The sequence below is a fragment of the Salminus brasiliensis genome, chromosome 5, assembly GCF_030463535.1.
Source record: "Salminus brasiliensis chromosome 5, fSalBra1.hap2, whole genome shotgun sequence".
In the NCBI taxonomy this organism is placed as follows: Eukaryota; Metazoa; Chordata; class Actinopteri; order Characiformes; family Bryconidae; genus Salminus; species Salminus brasiliensis.
Genome location: NC_132882.1, coordinates 12,461,624 through 12,482,425, shown reverse-complemented (window position 1 = coordinate 12,482,425; position 20,802 = coordinate 12,461,624). Strand labels below are relative to the sequence as shown.

General features: G+C 40.7%; 1 protein-coding gene across 1 annotated transcript in view; it reads left to right on the top strand.

The window, feature by feature from the left end:
- The first annotated feature begins 567 nt into the window (after nt 1-567).
- chn2 (chimerin 2) overlaps nt 568-20,802 on the top strand; it is a 54,143-nt gene continuing 33,908 nt past the window's right edge. Inside the window, exon 1 of the mRNA XM_072678725.1 lies at nt 568-1,009. Within this exon, the coding sequence (XP_072534826.1) occupies nt 961-1,009 (49 nt within the window). The 5' untranslated portion in view covers nt 568-960. The remainder of the gene's footprint in view (nt 1,010-20,802) is intronic.

Below are 20,802 nucleotides of genomic sequence, written 5' to 3'. Positions count from 1 at the left end.
TTTTACACAAGTATGATAATTCTGCAAGTTACTGTGCAGCATTTAATAATATAGCTGTCTGTTAATATGTAATATCTAATATCTCATCCACTTTTTTAGCAACTTGTAAAAATTCAGCTACCGCCTCTGCTCCACCTCTGGGCCATCATTCTAAGTGGGCCAATAGATAATGCCAGATGTGGCCCAGGTTGGACCTCGTAAACGTTACTATCAGGGATAGAGGAGTTTTAGGGTTCCGACCTGGAGTGGCAACGATAGAGACGCTATGCTCTCTATTATAATATATGGATTATTGATTAATTGATTGATTGATTGATTGATTATTATAGGGTTAAATTGCCCCAAAATGTTGCTTACAGAGCATCAGCCAGAATCTGTAAAAATACATTCCAACAAATTCACAAAAACTCAACTGGTTAAAAATGACCCCTTTGACCTGGTCTGGTTGCTCACCGCTTTCGGGCCCACGCCCGCGCGGGCGACGTGCTCGAGCATGGTGCGCGTCCACGTCCTCGCGGCGCGCTTCCACTTTAAGGAGGCGGATCCAGCCGCAGAGCGTGGTGTGTTTCTAACCGAGCCTGGAGTGGCACATGGAGAAGATACAGCAACGACAGGCTGGTCTCGTTCAACATGGCGAAAACAGGCGAGAATGGCGTGACAGGGAATGAGTGAAAGTTTGAGTTTCCCCAGTTTGACTGACAGGTCACCCAGCGCGCTCCTCACACGGTCCCACGTCGCGTGTCTCGACTATTTTTGCCAGGCTGCCTTTGAAGAGGCTGTAAATGCGGCAGCGTTGGCGACTCCCGTCTGCTGTGGAGCGCCACGGAGCTCTGTGAGAAAGCTGGAGAGCCTCTGGAGGGGAAGCCTCTCTCACTGGAACACAGAGGGAACACAGGAGGCAGACTGAGATGGACGAGCTGGCAGAAGCTGACTGACTGACTGACTGATTGACTGACTGATATGGCAGCATCTAGTAACTCCAGTCTTTCAGGTTCCTCCGTCTCTTCTGGTGAGTAGTCTGCTCGTCCATGTGAACACCTTTACAGGACTAGGAACTCTGCTAGGCACTGATCCTTCTGCACCGTTTTGCGCCTTTTGCGCCTCCAGCATTACTAGAAGGGTAAGAAGCTCTCGCTGTGGCGTGGTGTGGTGTGCTGGTTTGCAGCAGGCTGTGAGGCTGTGGCTTTGATATTAGTAACTCATCAAAGCAGGACACAACATGCTGAGGTGTGTCATTCAGCTCCCAAGTCTGCTTTCCTCGTTCCTGGATGAGGAACATGCCCCTTCTTTCACACAGGAGCATGCTGAGGAGTACTGAGATCTACTCACACACTGCACCGCAATGCTGTAGAAGAACCACTTTTGGTTCCATGAAGAACCTTCGTAAAGAACCTTAACATCAAGTGGTTCTTCACATTCACAGATCTCTTATGTTTTTAAGAGTGTACATGTAAGTACACTAAATGGACAAAAGTATTGGGACACCTGCTCAATCATGTCATCGTTACTTTCAAAATCAAGGGTATTAAAAAGATCTTATCCTGCTTTTGTTGGAGTAACTACTTTTACATTTACGGTATTTAGCTGACGCTCTTATCCAGAGCGACTTACAAGGTTACTCGTATTACAGAGGTGGGCCAATGCAGTGTTAGGAGTCTTGCCCAAGGACTCTTACTGGTGTAGCGCAGCATAGTCACCCAGACCGGGAATCGAACCCCAGCCTCCCACATGGTGTGGCAGCTCAGTGGCAGGTAGAGGTATTATCTGTTGCGCCACACCAACTACAAAGTTTCTGCTGTTCTATTAGATTTTGGAGGAGCATTGCTGTGAGGATTTTGATTGCATGCAGTGACAAGAGCATTAGTGAGGTCAGGATGTTGGATGATTACCACCTTACCTCATCCCCAACTCTCCAACTCATCCCGAAAGTATTGGATGGATCACCATCATCCTTCCATAGAACACAGTTGTTCCACTCCTACACAGCTCAATGCTGGAGGGGCTGCATACTCTATATGCTAGCCCTCATCTGGCATTAGGCATTAAGCCAATAGGATCATGTTCATCTGCTCCAGAGAGTCCTATTCTGTTGGCAGTACTTTTCTACAGGGACTAGAAAGCTGTGTGTGTGTGTGTGTGTGTGTGTGCATTTGCACATCTGAATCAGCAATGGGTCTAACTTATAATAAAGCTGAATGCATTCACTAGAAGGGGTGTCCACAAACATTTGGACATGTAGTGTAGCATTGTTTTGATATATATGTTGAATGGAGTGCAATATCACAGTATTAGATGATATTTACATTTTGAAAGAAAAAATGTTTTGCTTGCTATCATTTATTTATAAGACCCCAAAGACAGTCTTCAGTGCCTGGCTGGGAAGGAGAGGGTGCAAAGAGATCCCTTTTCCCTTGCATTTAAGTGAATTAATTAATAAATAAAATAAGTAATCTTTCTCCCATCTGGAAAACTGCCATACTTCTTTCCTTTCCATTTTTAAGTTAATGCAATTATGTGATCTCTTTTAAAATGTCTATTATCATTTTAAGCTCTTAAACTCTGTGATCTTTATTACGCCCTGTAGCACTTAATATTGTAGTACTGTCCAAATCATATAAAAATGATTACACATAAAAAGCAATGAAACCCAAAAATGTAAAAAAAATACTTTATTGGTAAAAAATGATAACATTAAAAACACCAAGGCATGTGAGACTACCTCAAATGCCCGTATTCTGTTATTAGGCAATGTTATTACACATTATTGCACATTATTGCACAATATTATACATTATTGCACATTATTACATAATATTACACATTATTGCACATTATTACACAACATTACACATTGTTGCACATTATTGGGTGCATTTATACATTTTAGTGTACACTTGAATTGCATTTCTGAGTCGTCTTACATTACTGGGACATATTGCATTTATTACACACTTCTATACCTTGGGAATAAGTCAGCTTGTTTGCATAGTAGCCACTGTAGTTACAGAACAATGTGTGTGTGGTATATCTGAAATTTTAAAGAGTAAAGTTCTATCCTAAAAGGTATGATGGGTAATGATTGGTAATGAGGATAGGATTATTGGTAATGATCACTTAATATGTCTGTTGTCAGTAAGTTACAGGCCTGAGCAGTCTATATCTAAACTAGTGGTGGTTCAATAGAGTTTAAGAAGATGCAATGTCTTGTATTACTTCAGGGTGATCACCTAATATGTCTATTATCAATTCTATTTGTGTTTTCAAAAAAATAGTTCTATTTAAAGAAATATCTGAATATACAATGATAATATACATAGAATAACATTGTTATTCTATTATATTTTATTACATTACCTTCTGTAGTTTTTACATTTCAGCCACTGCTTGCGATGCACTGTAAATGCTAACCAGGCACAAACCACCATTTCAATTTTATGGATTGTAAACTGTCAGATTTAAGCAGTCTAAAGCACCTAGTAAAACACATGCACTAATTAACTGCCAAGTCCTAGATCCCATTAGTAAAGAGCCCAAATAGAATTAGAAAACAGGCCAGCAGGGACATTGCTGTTTACTGTGGATCATATCATGGCTAGAATGACGGTTATCTGTTAAACATCACTAATAACTAACACAGCTAAAACTGTCCCACGTTATATCAGCATAGTAGATACACTGCTCAGCACTTGTTTCCAGTGTGAAAAACATGTCTGTTCTCATTCATAACTGGAACAGATCTGTAACATGCTGGTGTTGGGCTGCCATGATTGCTTTAGTTAGAGGTGCACGCCTTGTGGTTCGGGCAGGCACAGATTGCTTGGTTGTAATAAAGGATACAGGGAGCCGCTCTGATCACCGTTATTTAGTTTTAAGAGGGCATGTTCTGTTTTTAGATCAAAGTAGCCGCCCTGCCACTCGATTTTCTGCAAAACCAACATTGCCCTTTCTTCACTGAAACTATGATTGCTTTGGGTACAGTTTTATTATTTAAAACAATATAATGAAGAATTTTAGAGCCCTCTAAAATCAAGTCTTGTGTGAACTACAGCTCAGGTAATCTAATATAGGGGAAGTAGTGGACAGTTCCTCTCTTTATAGTGGTAAGAGGCTATTCACACACAAATGGAAATGTCATGCTGGGTGATAAATAAGCTATACATTTATTCTATTATTTTGCTTTTCAGTTTTTTAGCAATACACTATATGTCCAAATGTTTGTAGACACCCTTTCTAATGCATGCATTCAGCTATTTTAAGTTGCAGCCATTGCTGCCACAGCAACTTGTCTAGTTACTGTAGAGATGCTGTCAATAGAATAGCACTACATGTGCATGAATCTGTTGGCACCATGCCTAAGGCCAGGCGTGGGCTAGAGGGGTATAAAGCCCCCCCAGCATTGAGCTGTGAAGCAGTGGAACTGTGTTTTCTGAAATGATGGTGCTCCATTCAATACTTTTGGGATTGGGAGTTGGGGAGTTAGGGATGAGGTAGGGTGGTGCTCATCCAACAACCTCACAGCAATGCTCCAAAGTAGGTAGAAAGCCTTCCCTGCACAGTAGAGACAGTTACTCCAACAGAAGCAGGATAAACTGTTATTTAATAGCCTTGATTTCAGAAAAAAAATAAGCAGATGTACTAATATGTGTAATACATATATAAATACGTATATTTAATTGAGAACGATCATTGAAAAACGTAAAAATACATCAGGTTTTCAAAGCGAACATGTATATTAATGATGTCTTTCACAGAGTCTGAAACTGATGGGCTGAGACGTTGTGTAAATCCGTCAGTCATGGTTGCAGCCCAAACAAATTAGCATCAAGGCGGCGGCAGAACATATCATCTTGTTCGTAGAAAAACACAAAAGGCTATATGAGGAGCAGCAACGCAACGGCACGCTGACTATAAAAATGCAGAGGTTACAGAAAATGTATGGTGGCGCAGAGCGGAGAGGCTGGGAAATGACGGTGGGAACTTTACAGCAACGTTACGTTTTTTAAGCTTGTCTAGGTGCTGTTCATATAGTCTGTTCATGTCCTTAAAGAACTGCTAATCCCTATAGTCTCTCTCACTAATGAGCACTCCTGTGGAGGAGGGAAACTAGAGAGAGCCAAGGCGGACAGGGAGCAGAGAAAAACAAAGAGTGGGAATTTAGTAGAGCTGTGGAGTTTCTAGCCCCGTGTAGTCCCACATCGGACTTGGTGTGAAGGTTCCATTATGTCAAAAATTGCATTTGTTTATTTTGTCCCAAAATTTGTATTTGGTGTGAGTAGATCTTTATGCTAGGGATGGGCGATATGGTAAAATACTATATCACAATAGTTAAAGACATTTTCATGATACATGATATTTATTACTATACACTATATCACACCCTGAATGAGATTGCATCTTAAAAACTGCGCTTAATCAAATTAAACCAGATCATTTGCAGTGGATCAGTGTTCTTTAAGCACTGCCAATACCTTCGTTATGCTTAGAAAAGCATATTTTGTATCATAACATTTATCACAATACACTAAAATATTGTCCTATTACCCACCCCTACATTATTCTGATTTGTTACATGTATGAATGCCTTTTGTGTTTGGCCTTCAACCCATCCATGCAGTAAACACTTACACACCAGTGAGCAAACACACACAATAAGGACATATGCCCGGAGCGGTGGGCAGCCGGGGGGAATAGGGAGGGCCTTGCTCAAGGACCCAACAGAGATAGCTTGCCAAGCCCAGTAATCGAACCCACAACCCTGTCATAAATAACAACCTGTCCCACAACCCTGTCTCTAACCGCTGAGCCACCACTGCTGCCACCACTGGAACTAAAAATCATCAGGTTGATCAAACTGATTTTATCAGTAACATCCATCCCTAGATCTCAAGCATAAGATGATCATCTCTGAGCAGTTTGTATCATAAACTAGCCGATGATTCTGTGTGCCCCTGAAGAAGGCAGGCTAGGGAAGGGTTGATGATTATGCATGTCGTAACAGTTGACCAGTTTCTCCAACTTTGGGAATGATTAACCACAGTCAGAAAGGCAGATGTGATCACAGCTTTAACACTGTTAACTGCACCGAGTATGAACATGTTATTTAACAGCAGGGTTTGTAGGGAAGGGACAGTACAAGGTTTTCAGCCCCCTAATATCTTATTTAGCTCCCCTGAGACGTCGGCGGGAGTGCGATTCTCCCCCTGCCAAAGCCTTACCTCTCAAAGGAGGCATAATACATTTTGTTCAGTCTAAAGGTTATTAAATATGAATACAAAACAAGCACAAATGGCTCAGGTAATAGCCGCAGTGAAGCCGAAGTCGTGAAGCGGTTTTGGATGTGAGAAATGTTTTCCCACTCTGAGTGAGTCATTAAGCCCTGTGCTGTGAGCCCGATGCAAGCTAATTATCCAAAGAGCTCCGCTTCCCTTCGCTTTATTCACTTGAGGGAGATTTTCTATTATCCCGGCCTTATTATCCTGAAAAATCATTGCAGTTGAAAATGAGCTCCTCAGATCGTTTGTCATTATAAATGCTGAGAGGTTTGTGTACCAGACAGCAGTGAGGGCAGACAGTTGCCGTCTTTTGCACCCCACATCTGTGCATAATGTACTCCTAAGGCATGCTCTGATACATATACAGTGGTGAAGTACACTTTCTGAACATAGGCGTGTCCACATTATGGCTTAAAATGGAACATTAACCAAGTAATAGGCACATTAGGTACAGAAGGCTGTGCCTGGCAATGAATTAGCTTCAATTGGCACTGAATTCTCTTTTCAGTCGTACAGATGCATCAGGTATGCAGCATTCATGTCTGTGCACTGTACAGCAATACACACTCACTTATGACAAATGCAGCTGGAGTCGCTGCATCATTTTGCCTCAGGATCGAACATTTTCAAAAGCCGTGATAAAGATGTTGTGTATGGCTGGTGGCGTTGCCTGGCGACGTGTGAAGAGCGAGTGAGCATGCAGGTGTTTAAACACACAGCAAGCTGGAGTGTTTGAGAGAGATAAGGGCCGTGTGGAAACACGGTGGGTCCAGCTCAGGCTCACTCCTCCAGAAAAATGCTCTGTCTATCCAACGGGAGGACAGAGGGAGGCTCAGTGAAGGTGGAAGGTGGACTGGTACAAGCAGAACTAACCCCTGACCTTAGCTCAGATAACCAGGCTCGGTGGGTGTGCCAAGTGCAGGCATTTTCTGTGGCAGGTAATCAGATTGTCACAACCTCTTATCTCCAAGGCTGCAGTTTTATGTTTTATTTTTATTTACTTTTTATGATGGCTGTGTGGGTTTATGAAGCAAAGGAAATGTTCTGGGTTTCCTAAACTCTTTCTTTTTAAAACCGTGGCATTCAATCTTCTGGGCACCCCTGGTAAAAATATCTATTACTGTGATCAGGCACGTGTGAATCCCTCACCCTATTGGACTATGTTGAGATAGTCCGTTGTGGATCTTTTGGTGTGTTTAGGATCATTAAGATGTTGTGGAAGCCACACTCTTTTCATCTCAGCTTTCCTCCAGAGAGTGTGATGTTCACGTCCAGAATTTGCTGGTATGTCATTGAATCTGTTCTTCCATCTACCAGTGAAATGTGCCACTGGCTGCAACACAGTCTCGGTGCATAATTGATCTGCTCTCATGCTTAACAGTTGGAGAGGTGTCCTTTTCATGAAATTCTGCACCCTTTTAAATAGAAGCTGTTCTTCATTTGTAATGTCATCAGTCCACATGACTTGTTTCCAAAATGTATAATGTATTGAAAACCTCAGACACTGAATTTTGTGGTGTGGATGCAGGACAATTGTTTCCCAATATCTCTTCCATAATGATTGTATTTGTGCAGGTGTTGCTGCACAGTAGAACAGTGCACCACCTCTCCAGAGTCTGACTGAATTTTACTGAAGGTTATTTGCAGTCAATTGGAGGTTTCGATTTTAATTAAATTATGAATGGATGGGTCTGAACTGATTGGACACACCTGGTTTAATGGGTGCTGATCATTATCTTAAAAAACATTTTTTTGGCTTGGGGTTTCAAGTAGGTCTTTGTTAGTTGAACTGAAAGGAAATGGTCTTGCTATATGAACAAATGCTTATGTAATGTAATGTACATTAACACACTGTAGCTACATGGTTTGAGAGGTATTTCCACCCTCACACATACACACTGCCACGATCCTACAACTTAGGCCTACATGAAACCCCTCAACTGTGACATCCTAACTATAGTGGATACCTGTGTGTCCCCAGTGTCTTAATTTTTGAAGGCAAAACTATGGTCACCCTAGCATCTAATGATCCGAATGTTTTTAAGATGATGGTCGGCACACATTCAACCAAACTTTTGACTGGTACAGTATGTTAATGTTTCGTATTTGCCATGACATTACAGATCGTCCATAATTTCCATATCGCCATTGTCCCACAAAAATCTTAGATCTCCATTTTTGAGGTTTTTCACTGCCTCAAAATTTAATATTGAATGGACCCATAGAAATGGTTCAAAATGATGTGGAATCAGATGTTTTAAATTGATTTCCTTTGAAAGTACAGAGTTAACTTTTATTAACTCTTTTATTCAGTTAACTTTAATATGCATTAATGTAATGAGATGGTATTATGAGTAGTGGGGATTTATCTTGGTTCACACAGTGTAAAGGGCAGCAGACAGCATCTGATAGAAAAGAAATAAATAACACAAGCAGGAACAAGGTTTTGACATGACAGCAATGATATTTTACTGTGGAGCAGGGTTATACAGTTTGCTTCAGCAGGGAGCCTCTACTGTCAGAGTGCTGTGGTATAAAACATCTCTTCAGTGTGGAGGAAGATAAAGTCTCTCTGAGATAAAATACTACTCTGGAGCTGAACAGAGCGAGCTGTGTTTGCACATGCTGGCCTCAGCTCAAGTTTGGGTTGGTTGTGTACACTGTGATTCACTCTACGTTTCCTCTAACTCTCCTACCTCCACAGACACACACACTCACACACACTTATAACACAAACTGAATCACATTTCCTTCTGCTGGCCAATCCAAGAGAGAGAAGAGGCCGAGCCAGCCCAACTTTGTGGTCCCCAAACATTCCCGAATAGATTATCTCATGTGTGTGTTGCTGAAGCAGTGGATTGGTGCTGCGACCACGAGCTCGGAGCAGAGGAAAGTCTCCTCGGCCTGTGGTGCACAGGGCTGTCATTAACGCCGTGCCCTCAGCCCAATCATCAGACGCTGCTCGCCGCGCCTCTGCCAGGCTTCCAGACTCCCTCACAAGGGTATCATTATTTTCCTGGAATGTTTTTGGCACGGCTCGCGGTTGAACGATCTAACCCTGTTTGCATGTGACTTTTTCAGGGGATGTGAATTCGCGTTAGCTCTGCTCTGTGCTAAACTGGGGCTGAAAACAAGCAGAGAGCAGCTCCGGCTGTCTGGATGCTGCAGCGTTCAGTGCGCCTAACATGAAAGGCCAGTCAGTGCCCTTTGAAGTTCCCCTTAAGGGAAGACGTCTTCCATGCTAGACAAAACCAGCCTGGGGCTGCAAGCATGTGAAGGTTAAGTAGTACAAATCTAGTAGGATTCAGGACTACATGACGAGGGATTGCATGCGTTTGTACTATACTATGCACACCCAACCATTCTTTTTTATTGTGATGGATCATGCCATTATGCCGTGTTGTGTGGGCATAGGGCTGTCCTGAGGAACCGCAGTTAGCCAGCCATTCCTGGATTCCTAGACCAGCATCATAAGAAAGTGGACAAGAACAAAAGCCCTGTTAACCTCCATGTAGATGCCTGAGTTCCACAAGAGGCAATAAAACACATGAATGGAGTCTTAATGGGCCTCAACCCACAGTGACAAAGCTGGAAAATGAAGCACACCTCTTTTCAGCCCTTCTTTCAGTATGGAGATATTGTCATTTGTTTGATATAACTACTGTTTACTCGTAGCTACACTGTTGCATGTTTATTTACATCAGGGATTGTAGAAAACGTGGACAGGGCAACGTCTTTTAAAAGTAAAGTGACCATAGGTCTAGCGCCTCTGCTAGCATGTTGCAGTATGATGTGTAACCCATTCCATTTGTTTCAATGACAAAACAGCCCATTTTCCATTTATTTTCCCCCTCTAAATAGTCTTTCCATCTCCAGTGTCTAATTCCAGCAGTTAGTTTTCTCTGTGATGATATTAGCACATTTTTAACATTTTTTAAAATGTTACTCTGCCATATGTATGAAGGCAGGGTTAAACTTAGGAATTAAGTGATTGACAGCCTTGGCTGGAGGAGACCATTTGCAGGATCTATATGGTGCCCTTCAAATTACATGCAGTAGTTCAGTTGTATTGGAACATGAGCTGCACTTTTACTGTTGAAACATCACACTTAGTGGATCAGCAGGGTGTCTAGGGGGCAAATCTGCTCTTTTACTGCTCTGTAGGCTCAGTGAAGGCGGTCTGAGACACGCTTGGTTAATGAGATGGGGGCGGGCCTACCAAATTTATGTGAGTCTGGCCTCTGGTCTCTACCATACAGACACTTATTACAAATTTAACTGAATGGTAGACAATTTCACCTTGAGGTTACATATTTATTTGGTAATTTACAGTCTTTACCAACAAATGCAAGTTTTCTTTCGGATCTGACTTCAGGGTTAAAGGAATGGTTTATGTTTATGGTTTATTTGCTAGACTAATGTTGCTAACAAACATTGAACTTGGACTGTCACCAGCCTCGTAGGTAAATACATTCGTAATTCATGTGCCTTAAAAACGGTATTGGAAAGTGACAAAAACAAGTACAAAAAAAGCAATATAGTAAAACATTAAAGCTAAACTTTTTTACTCAGAATGGCTGAGTAAAAAATGGCCAGCTAAGTGTGGACAAATGTTTATTTTTGTATTTATTGAAAGCATAAAACGCATTGATTTGTGTGCACCAAACAAATTGAACGATTTTTTAGCAGGTTTAAATACATTTCTGGACATGTATGTACCAAGATGAAATTGGTGACAGCCTCAAGTCCAGTGTTTGTTCACAACATTAGCATCTCCTGCTCTAAAAAAGCAGAAGCAAGAGGAAGCAAACTTTCGCAAATCTACCAAAGATGTTTTGGCTTGCCGATTGCATCTGGGGGCAAGTCATAAACCATGGTATTTTAAAAATATTATTATATTTTGCCAAATTATTTGTTTAGTAACAAAACCGTGGCAGAAATAAACAGCATTTTTATAAATAATGAATTTTTAACAAATCCAGATCACAATAAAAGGTCTGATGTTCTATTCTAATTTTGAATCCGCATGTTCACTTTAATTATCCAGCTATAGGTAAAAAATACTTTCAAATTTCTCCGATTATAGCAGGCTTTTTTCATCACTGGATATCACTCAGACTTGTAAGGGTTAAGTGTTTTGTATAATCCTGAAAGCTTTCCATAAGGGCTGTCTAGTACTTACTGTACAGCGCTCATGTTTTGGATGGGGCTGCTGAAGCACACACTGTATTTGTGTTTATTTAAAGACATTTTCCACTGTGCGTGTGTCCCATGATTCTATCCAGATCTTTAAGACCAGTGAAGCTCAGTGAAATATGGTGCTTATTTAAGCCTGGAGTTTTATAGATGTGTGGGGTGTCCTTGGGCCCGGGAGTAGGAAAAGCCAGAGTTTTGGATAGGCTCTGTTTAAAACCCAATGCATCAACTGTCTCAGCATTCATTATTAATTACAGCTGTGGACAGCCTCAGTGTCATCCATCACAGAGTGCTGGAATCACATTACCAAATAATGAATCTTCATGCTACCATCAGTGGTGTGTGTGTGTGTGTGTTTATGTGTTTTAAAAGCAAATGCTCAACACCATTTCTTTCTGATTACTGAGGTTTTATTATATATTATAACTGGTTTTATTTAGATCGGTTAAATACTTACTGAATACATGGTGTACTAATTCAACAGCTTGACTCCACAAGACCTCTGAAGGTGTCCCGTGGTATCTGGCACCAGGACATAAGCAGCAGATCCTTTAAGTCCTGTAAGTTGTGAGGTGGGGCCTACTTAAGAATTACTGAGCCTTAGATGCCTGAAACTCTTTGCCGGTTAATCAGTTGTCCTTTCTTAGAGCACTTTTGGTAGGTACTGACCACTGCATATCAGAAAAACCCTACAAGACCTGCCTGATGTTTTGGAGATGTTCTGACCCAGTCGTCTAGCCATCTCAATTTGGCCCTTGTCAGAGTGGCTCAGAATCATTTTTGAGTTCATCTGCTGCCCAATATATCCCACCCCTTGACAGATAGTCAGGCTAAGGTTGATCTGTGTTCATGGTTAGTGTCACTCAGACACCTTGCTGTTTTTCACTTTTTGACATAATGTAAAGCTGGCAATATTATGACGAATAGAAATGCTCTGGAATACATGGAATAAAATATTTTACATTGACTTTCATTGAAAGTTAAGATTTCTTTTTCTTTTGTCTCTTGTGAAGTTGCTATTTCGGAGATGTGAGGTTTTTGTGTGAGGGAGGCAATATAATGCAAGCTGAAAAATGAGAACAATTAAAATATTGTTGTTGTTATTATTATTATTATTATTATTATTAATTGATAAAAAATAATAACTAATAATAAATAGTTTGGTCAGACTAATGCAGACTTACCTTAAATGTATTTTCAAAGCAGTCACGGTGTGTAATTTAGGATTAGTAGTATTAGTCATAGCAGAAAAACAGTCACCTGTTCACAGTAGCCCATGACTGCCAAACATCTTAAATCCACAATTGTTAAAATGATCTATTCCACAAACAGAAATGATTTGTGGCATTACCACAAAACTCAACGGTTGTGTGGGGGTCATACATGTGTGTATATTGAGTGTTATATGTGTGTACAGCTTTAAAAGTGGCTCAGCCCAATCAGATTTCAGATCCAGAACCACCCATTTAATATGTTTCATTTTACAATTGCTGTTACATTGACTTGCAAATTACCCTAAAATATTGCCCACACATTGTGTGAACTGGAAAAGCATATCGAGAGGTGTCTCATTAATGGGCTGTTTGTGGCTGAGAGAGGTGCATTATGAAGTGTATCCCTGCATAATAAACTGCAGCACTTACAGAGCAGTCCGATGTACAGATGGCCTCCCCACAGGAGACGGCACATGTCCCCACAAGTGCTGGATCTGCATGGGTGTGTATGTGTGTGTGAGGGTGAGTGTGTGAGCGAATGACTGTGGGGGTAGGGGATGGATAACATATGTGTTTGTGTGAGTTGGATGGGAGGAGTGTGTGTGTAACATATGTGTGTGGGGTTTTACTACGACCACCTTCCATTTTCGGCTGTGGTTTAGTTTAGGATTAGGCTGCATGGAAGCTTTTTACGTGTGTGTGTGTGCGTGTGTGTGTTTTATGTTCGTAGTGTGGGTGTTTTCAGTTTGTTCTCCCACCGACATCAGAAAGATGTTGAACTCTTAACGTTGGACAGATGTCCAGGAAAATCAGGTTAACTTCAAAACCCAAAGCTGTTCAGATGTTGAATCCTGGTTGGAAATAGAGCTGGGCAATATGATGATATTTTATCGTATTATGATAAAGAGAGAGACTGTTAGTGCTTAATAAACACTGATCAGCTGCAGGTTTCATTACTAACTGTGTAATTAGACTGGTTTAATTAGATAAAGTGCAGCAGATGTTGAATAAAATGCATTGTGTTCAGTTCAGGAGAAGATCTGAAGAGCAGTTTTTAAGAATTTGACACTATTGATGTTTTAGATTACATGTATCGTGATAAATATAGTGTCTCGCAAAAAAGTCTTTAAATATTTTAATATAGTATTTGTACCATGTCGTCCAGCCCTAGTTGGAAATCAAAGTCACATACCCGTAACAAACACTGGGTTGACATCAACCTCCAAAGTTGTACAGACATTGAATTTTGGTTAGTAAACACCATGACTGAAAACCAACAGCATTTCAACGTCTAACAACATTAGAATTTCACGTTGTGTGGACAGTAACATTATGAAGTTTAGCAGACGTTGGGTGTGGGTTGCTGTAGCTCACAACTAAATGCTGGTATGCAATATGCCCAAAAGTTTGTAGACATGTGCACCCCCAGAGTTGCCTTTGAAATCAAGGGTGATAATAGGCAATTTGCTTTAGTAACAGCATCTACTCTTCTGCAAAGGCCTTAACCTAGATTTGGGGACATTTCTATGAGGATCAGATTGCATTCAGCCATAAGAGCATTAATGAGGTCAAGTACTGATAATGGATGATTAGTTATAGATCACAAATGCCACACAGACTTATCCCAGGCTGAGGCTCCATTGACTGAAGCTCCAGTACTGTAAAGAAGTCAGTTTGGCTGCTCCCCTGTCCAGTGCTGCTGGGCTTTATACCTTTCTATCTATTAGATGGCACTGGGCATGCTGACTTTACAGTCATGCGTCCTGTCATACTGGCAGTGCTTTTTTATAGCAATAACACAAACTATTTTACCTTATTATGATGTTGGCATGTGACATTACTTAACATCAAAACCTACATTCAACCAGATAACGTATTTTGGCCAGCTGGGCTTATTTATGTAGGTTTACAGAGTTAAGAGAGGTAAAGGGTAAAGAGAAAAGAGTAGGAAACAGACATGGAGGCAGAGATAGTTAAAAGCCATTCTGAGTGCGGTTCTGAGTGTGTGAGTGGGTGTTGTGTATTTACATGTGTTTGTGTGTGTGTATGTGTGTGTGTGTTGCAGATTGCAGCCAAAGCTCCCTGTTCAACGCAGCCGTCACACGTTGGAAACGCTCAGTGGAATCATTTCCTCTGCCAGCTTTCGGTTCCTGACAGGCTGCTGCCTATGCAACAAACAAAATCCTATACCCATCACTCAAACCACATCCCCGACTCAACCCACAAGAGAGATGCTTTAAATACACACCTGTACTGTTGCTATCAGCAAACTCGACAAACATGGGCACCTTTTATCACGGCCTGGTTTTGGCGCAAAGCATCTCTGTGCAAGGATGTTGTCCTTGGCGAGCTCCAGCCATGCTGTATTCATCTGTGGCTGGCTGTCTCCTTTTCTCTAATAGCAAACAGTCCTCAATACTGTTCTGAAAGAAAGCCACACTGTCAGCGCAGTGCAGAGCCGAGCACAATTAATAGCTTCCTCTCTTTCTAGAGAAAATGCATTTCTCATATTTGGTTCTTTGTCTTGGACGAATGGAGGAGGCTTTTTTATGCACGCTTCATGATTTTAATCACTTCAGCAGTCTGTTACATTGTCTCATTCTAGTGACATTGCTATTCATTGCATTCAGCAATGTGCTGATTATTTCAATAACGATTACCGATGATTAACATCTTTTGTGGCCAATATTGACACACACAACCTATTTATTTTTTATTTATTCATTTATTTATTTATTCACAATATAATGTCTTATATTATATTTTATTTTATTATATTTTATATTAAAATATAAGATAATGTCTCTTTTAACATTTTTTCTAACATTTTATTAAAGTATCTTTAATGCGACTTAAAAATTGGTGAAAACGGTGTGGAAATATAACTGTACTGCCAATAAGCTTCTCAGTCTTTTCTAGCATCTCTCTTTTATACTTTGTGGGACCTTGTTGGGCAGTGGTGTTATCAGATGCGTCGTCCTTCTGAGATGACCTAAAAAAATGGATACTCTATGTTGAGGCCTATTTAAAATATGTCCACTTAAATTAAAATATTTTCAAATATTTAAGTATATACAGTCATGCCCGAAAGTATTCATACCCCTGTCAAAGTTTGACTTAAATTTACTTTTATTTAACCAGAAATTATATTTTTGCCTGGAAATGACACAGGCATCTCCCAGGAGATAACACGATGATGTACAAGAGGCATCATTGTGGGAAAAAATAATTCTCAGCTTTTATACACATTTGAACAAAAAGTGGCATGTCCAAAATTATTCATACCCTTCTCAATAATTAATAGAAAAGCCTTTATTGGCTATTACAGCAATCAAACGCTTCCTGTAACTGCTGACCAGCTTTTTGCATGTCTCCACTGGTATTTTTGCCCATTCATCTTTAGTGATGAGCTCCAACTCTTTGAGGTTCGAGGGTCTCCTTGCCATCACCCTGATCTTTAGCTCCCTCCACAGATTCTCAATTGGATTCAAGTCAGGACTCTGGCTGGGCCACTGCAAAACATTAATGTTTTTGTCTGCTAACCATTTCTTCACCACTTTGGCTGTGTGTTTTGGGTTGTTGTCGTGCTGAAATGTCCACCGGTTCCCAAGGCCAAGTTTCTCTGCAGACTGCCTGATGTTGTTGTTGAGAATCTTGATGTATTGCTCTTTTTTCATGGTGCCATTTACTGCGATCAAGTTCCCTGGTCCATTGGCTGAAAAACACCCCCAAAACATTAGGTTCCCACCACCATGTTTGACAGTGGGGATGGTGTTCTTAGGGTTGAAGGCTTCTCCTTTTTCACGCCAAATGGTGCACACATCATTGTGGCCAAACAATTCAATTTTTGTTTCATCTGACCATAAAACAGAACACCAGAAGTCTTCTTCTTTGTCCAGATGAGCATTTGCAAAGGTCAAGCAGGCTTTTGTGTGCCTTTTCTGGAGAAGTGGTGTCCTCCTTGGCCTGCGTCCGTGGAACCCAGCAGTGTGCAGTGTCCGTTGAACTGTCTGCCTTGAGATGTCGCCACCAGCAGAGTCCAGATTCACCAGGATGGCCTTGGTGGTGATCCTTGGATTTTTCTTCACCTCTCTCACTATTCTCCTGGCCAGCACAGGTGTCACTTTTGGCTTCCGACCACATCTTCTGAGATTTTCCACAGTGCGGAACTTCTTGTATTTTTTAAGAATACTTTGCACTGTAGCCACTGGAACTTGAAAACATTTTGATATGGCTTTATAGCCCTTTCCTGACTTGTGAGCGGCCACAATGCACAGCCGCAGGTCCTTAGTGAGCTTCTTTGTCTTAGCCATGACTGTCCACAAACCAACTGCAGAGAGCTGCTGTTTTTCTCCTGTTGAGTTGATTAAAACAGCTGTTCCTAATGAATCAGGGTAATTAGGATGCTTTAAAACAGCTTGGACTATTTGGAATGGTATAGAACTTTGGATTTTCCCATATACTGTGACAGTTTTCAAAGGGTATGAATAATTTTGGACATGCCACTTTTTGTTCAAATGTGTATAAAAGCTGAGAAATACTTTTTCCTACAATGATGCCTCTTGTACATCATCGTGTTATCTCCTGGGAGATGCCTGTGTCGTTTCAAGGCAAAAATATAACTTCTGGTTAAATAAAAGTAAATTTAAGTCAAACTTTGCCAGGGGTATGAATACTTTCGGGCATGACTGTACATATAAAAGATTTTAGATTTTGTTGGCCAATACATTTTTTTAATTGTTATTTTAGATTTTATTTTCATACTCCAGTAGTTTAAGTAAAGAGGGTTTTAGAGGTGTCAACTGTAAATATCAAATGTCAAATATGACTGTCCGTTCTCTATGGTCATGTTTCTTAGACTGCGGAAACTATTGTTGTATTATATAAATGTATAATAAAAATATAATGATATAAATATTATTTTTTGAGTATCTGTACTACAGTACTTGAGTTAATCGCTTGAGGTGCCAGTATTTGAGTACCTAGACTACACCATTCCGGTAGTTCTGTTTCATCAGAGGAAGACTGAGAAAATATACAGGCCAAACAGACTGTCTGTCTTTTAACAGGACTGTAAAATGTGACAGTTTCGTTCATACTTGCTAGAAAGTATGTATATTAATCTAATACACTCTTCTACTACAAAACATTAGCACCATAACGTGAGCCACGCTGTGAAGGGCCGGACTGAGAAGGCAGAGATAGAGCAGCTGTAATTTCTCTAGGTGACATTAGCTAGATGTTAACTATAAGCTTTTTGCTAGATGTTAATTACTGTTGCTTACGTTAGCAAGATGTTAACTACCCTAGCCTACATTAATGGGATGTTATCTACTCTAGCTGATGCTCTTGCTTAATGTTAACTACTCTAGGTGGTGTTTAACTAGATGTTAATTACTCTAGCTTACATTCAGCTAGATGTTATCCACTCTAGATTATGTAAGCTAGACTTAGAGTATATTTTCATTAGAGTTTGATAAACCTGACCAAGCTAGACAACCAGCATGACCAACAAGACGAAGGTAGCCGACCAGCATGACCACCATCACCAAGCTGTACGACCAGCATATCCATGCTTGACCAAAATCAAATGCAACACACACTGTGCTTGTCAAGAGCTGGTTAACCTTAGGGTATGTCTTCGTCTGGATGACCAGCTTTTCAACCACCCAGCCCATTAAAGACTAGCTGAGACCATTCGAACCCAGCTACCAGCCAAAGTTGGTCTTGAGCTGGACTTTTCAGCAGGGTACTCTAACTGATGTTAGCTAAATGTTGACTACTGTGGATGTTGTTTAGCTAGATTCACCTTGTAGCTAGAAAACACCTTGTGTAGAAGACAACACATACTTACTGCTGATATGTTTAGGCTTCACAAATCCTTCTTGAACATCGCATGCAATTATAGGATGAATTACATGTCAAGTACTTTACACTTACTTGAATATAATGGGCAGTGTGGCGCAACATATAATTGTACATTAGCAGCTCATACAAACTACCTGCTATGCAGTCCCACTGCAGAGTAAGTCAGATGACCCCTCTCATTAAAACGGATGGAAGGCAGAAGCAAACGTCTGGCGAGTGACCAAAAGAAATCACATTTTCCAAATGGTTCACAGTAAAATAACTCATTTAGATGCTTTGCCAGTGCTCAGACAGAGCAGCAGTACCCGCCAGCCTCCATACACAATACGTTCCCCTAAACCAATCAAAATGTGTGCTCATGGAAAGCCATATGGAAGGCCCATCCATCTTAGGAAAGTGATGTTGGAGCGTGATCAGTAATTTCCCTGCGTCTCACTCTCCCATGCATCAGAATGGAATGAGAGATGTGAGAAAACTTCCCTACTAGTGATATAGCACTTTCTAGTACAGGGATTTACAAACTGCTGTATCTGTTTGCTGTGTTTCTTTGCTTAAGTGTGTTGTTACCCTTTTGGCAAGTACGACCCCACCAGTGGGATTTGCCGTGGCTGGTCCACTTGCTTGTTTAAGCTTAATGGCCAAAAGCCGATCCGCACCAAGAGCCCTTCGAGCTTCAAGTACGGCTCGGCTCGACCCGCCATCCCTCAAAATCCACGGAAGACGAGCGTCCAGGCTTTTTTCTGTCCTGGCACCAAAGTGGTGGAACGAGCTTCCCCTGGGTGTTCGAACGGCAGATTCTCTCGCTGTCTTCAAACGCAGACTGAAGACCCACCTCTTCCAAGAGTACTTGGGCGAATAGCAGAGTGGTCACCTTACAGACTTGTGTTTAGTAGAGTCTAAACTTAGAGGTCTCTTCAAATTATTAGTCTTTTCAAACTAGCTGAGGTTTTTCTTGGGTAAATAGCAAAGCACTTTTGTAAGTCGCTTTGGATAAGAGTGTCTGCTAAATGCCTTAAATGTAAATGTAAGCTCCGTTTCTTGCTTATATACTTTTAAAGTAACACATTTGCTTATCTGGCAACCTACATATCTACATACCACCTTAAAATATCTCTGCAGTTAAGTGCAGAAAGCCCTGTCTTCCACATTGCTTGAGGTGGAACGAAATATTCCAGTAAAAAGCTGGAGAATAACTCCAGCCTTGTTGGTGCAGAAAGTACATTTCTAACATCAAATTCGGCAATTCATGGAACTGTAAGGAAACACGCCTACACTCACAAGGCGGAGGTAAACTCCAACTTAATGCTTGAATTTTCTGTTCCACCTTAAATGGTGCAGATGATCTGGCATTCTGCATGTGATCGCAGTGCTGTTTTAAGATGGAATGTAGATTTAATGCTGTGAGATAAGTGCAGCATTTTATTTATTTACATATTTTTAATGGAACATCTTTAATATGTTGATACTCTGGAGCATTTTACATCAGACAGATCCAGTAAATTATGGAATCCAAGTAATGAGAACTATTTATTAAAACTGTCAAAAGAACTGCTGTATTAATAACAAATAGGATTTTTGATCTGATCATTTGCAGTAACTGCCTGCTGATTCCCCACACTGCTTTACACCGAGTAACGGTCAAATTCAAGAACTCACCTCACCCTGTGCAGAACTCATTTGCGAAAAATCATTGCACAGCTGTAAGTGATTCTTAAGATGGGAAAAAATCAAGTAATGAAATCCTGATTAGTTTAGTAACTTTTAGAATTAGTTTAACGAATGTTTCTCTTTTTCCTCCAAATTTGGTACTGCCAATTAACCCACCTCTGAAACTGGAGGTGGACTTCACACAGGTCTCCTCCAGACTATGCAAAGCCAGACACCAACTTTTTTAATACTGACACTGATGTGCCGGATCCCCAGATCTATCACACTAGCTAGCCGGCCAAGAATGCTTAAGAGTAATGAGGGAGAGAGCACCATCTACCCACCCAAAAAGAGAGCACAGGCACTTGGAGCACCTTAGTTTGTTTACAATACATATTTATCTCAAACATCTTTACAGTATCTGCTCAATACTAATACCTATTGCACTAAATAAATGAGTATTGTGGTTGGGCTCATTCTTCTTGATTAGATTGGAGCCCGCCTTTCATTTAACACACAGTATATCCAGTATATCCAACATATAGTATATGTTCTTATATTGCTGCTGTCCAATGAAAAACATGTATCTCCATTTTTGTCTGATT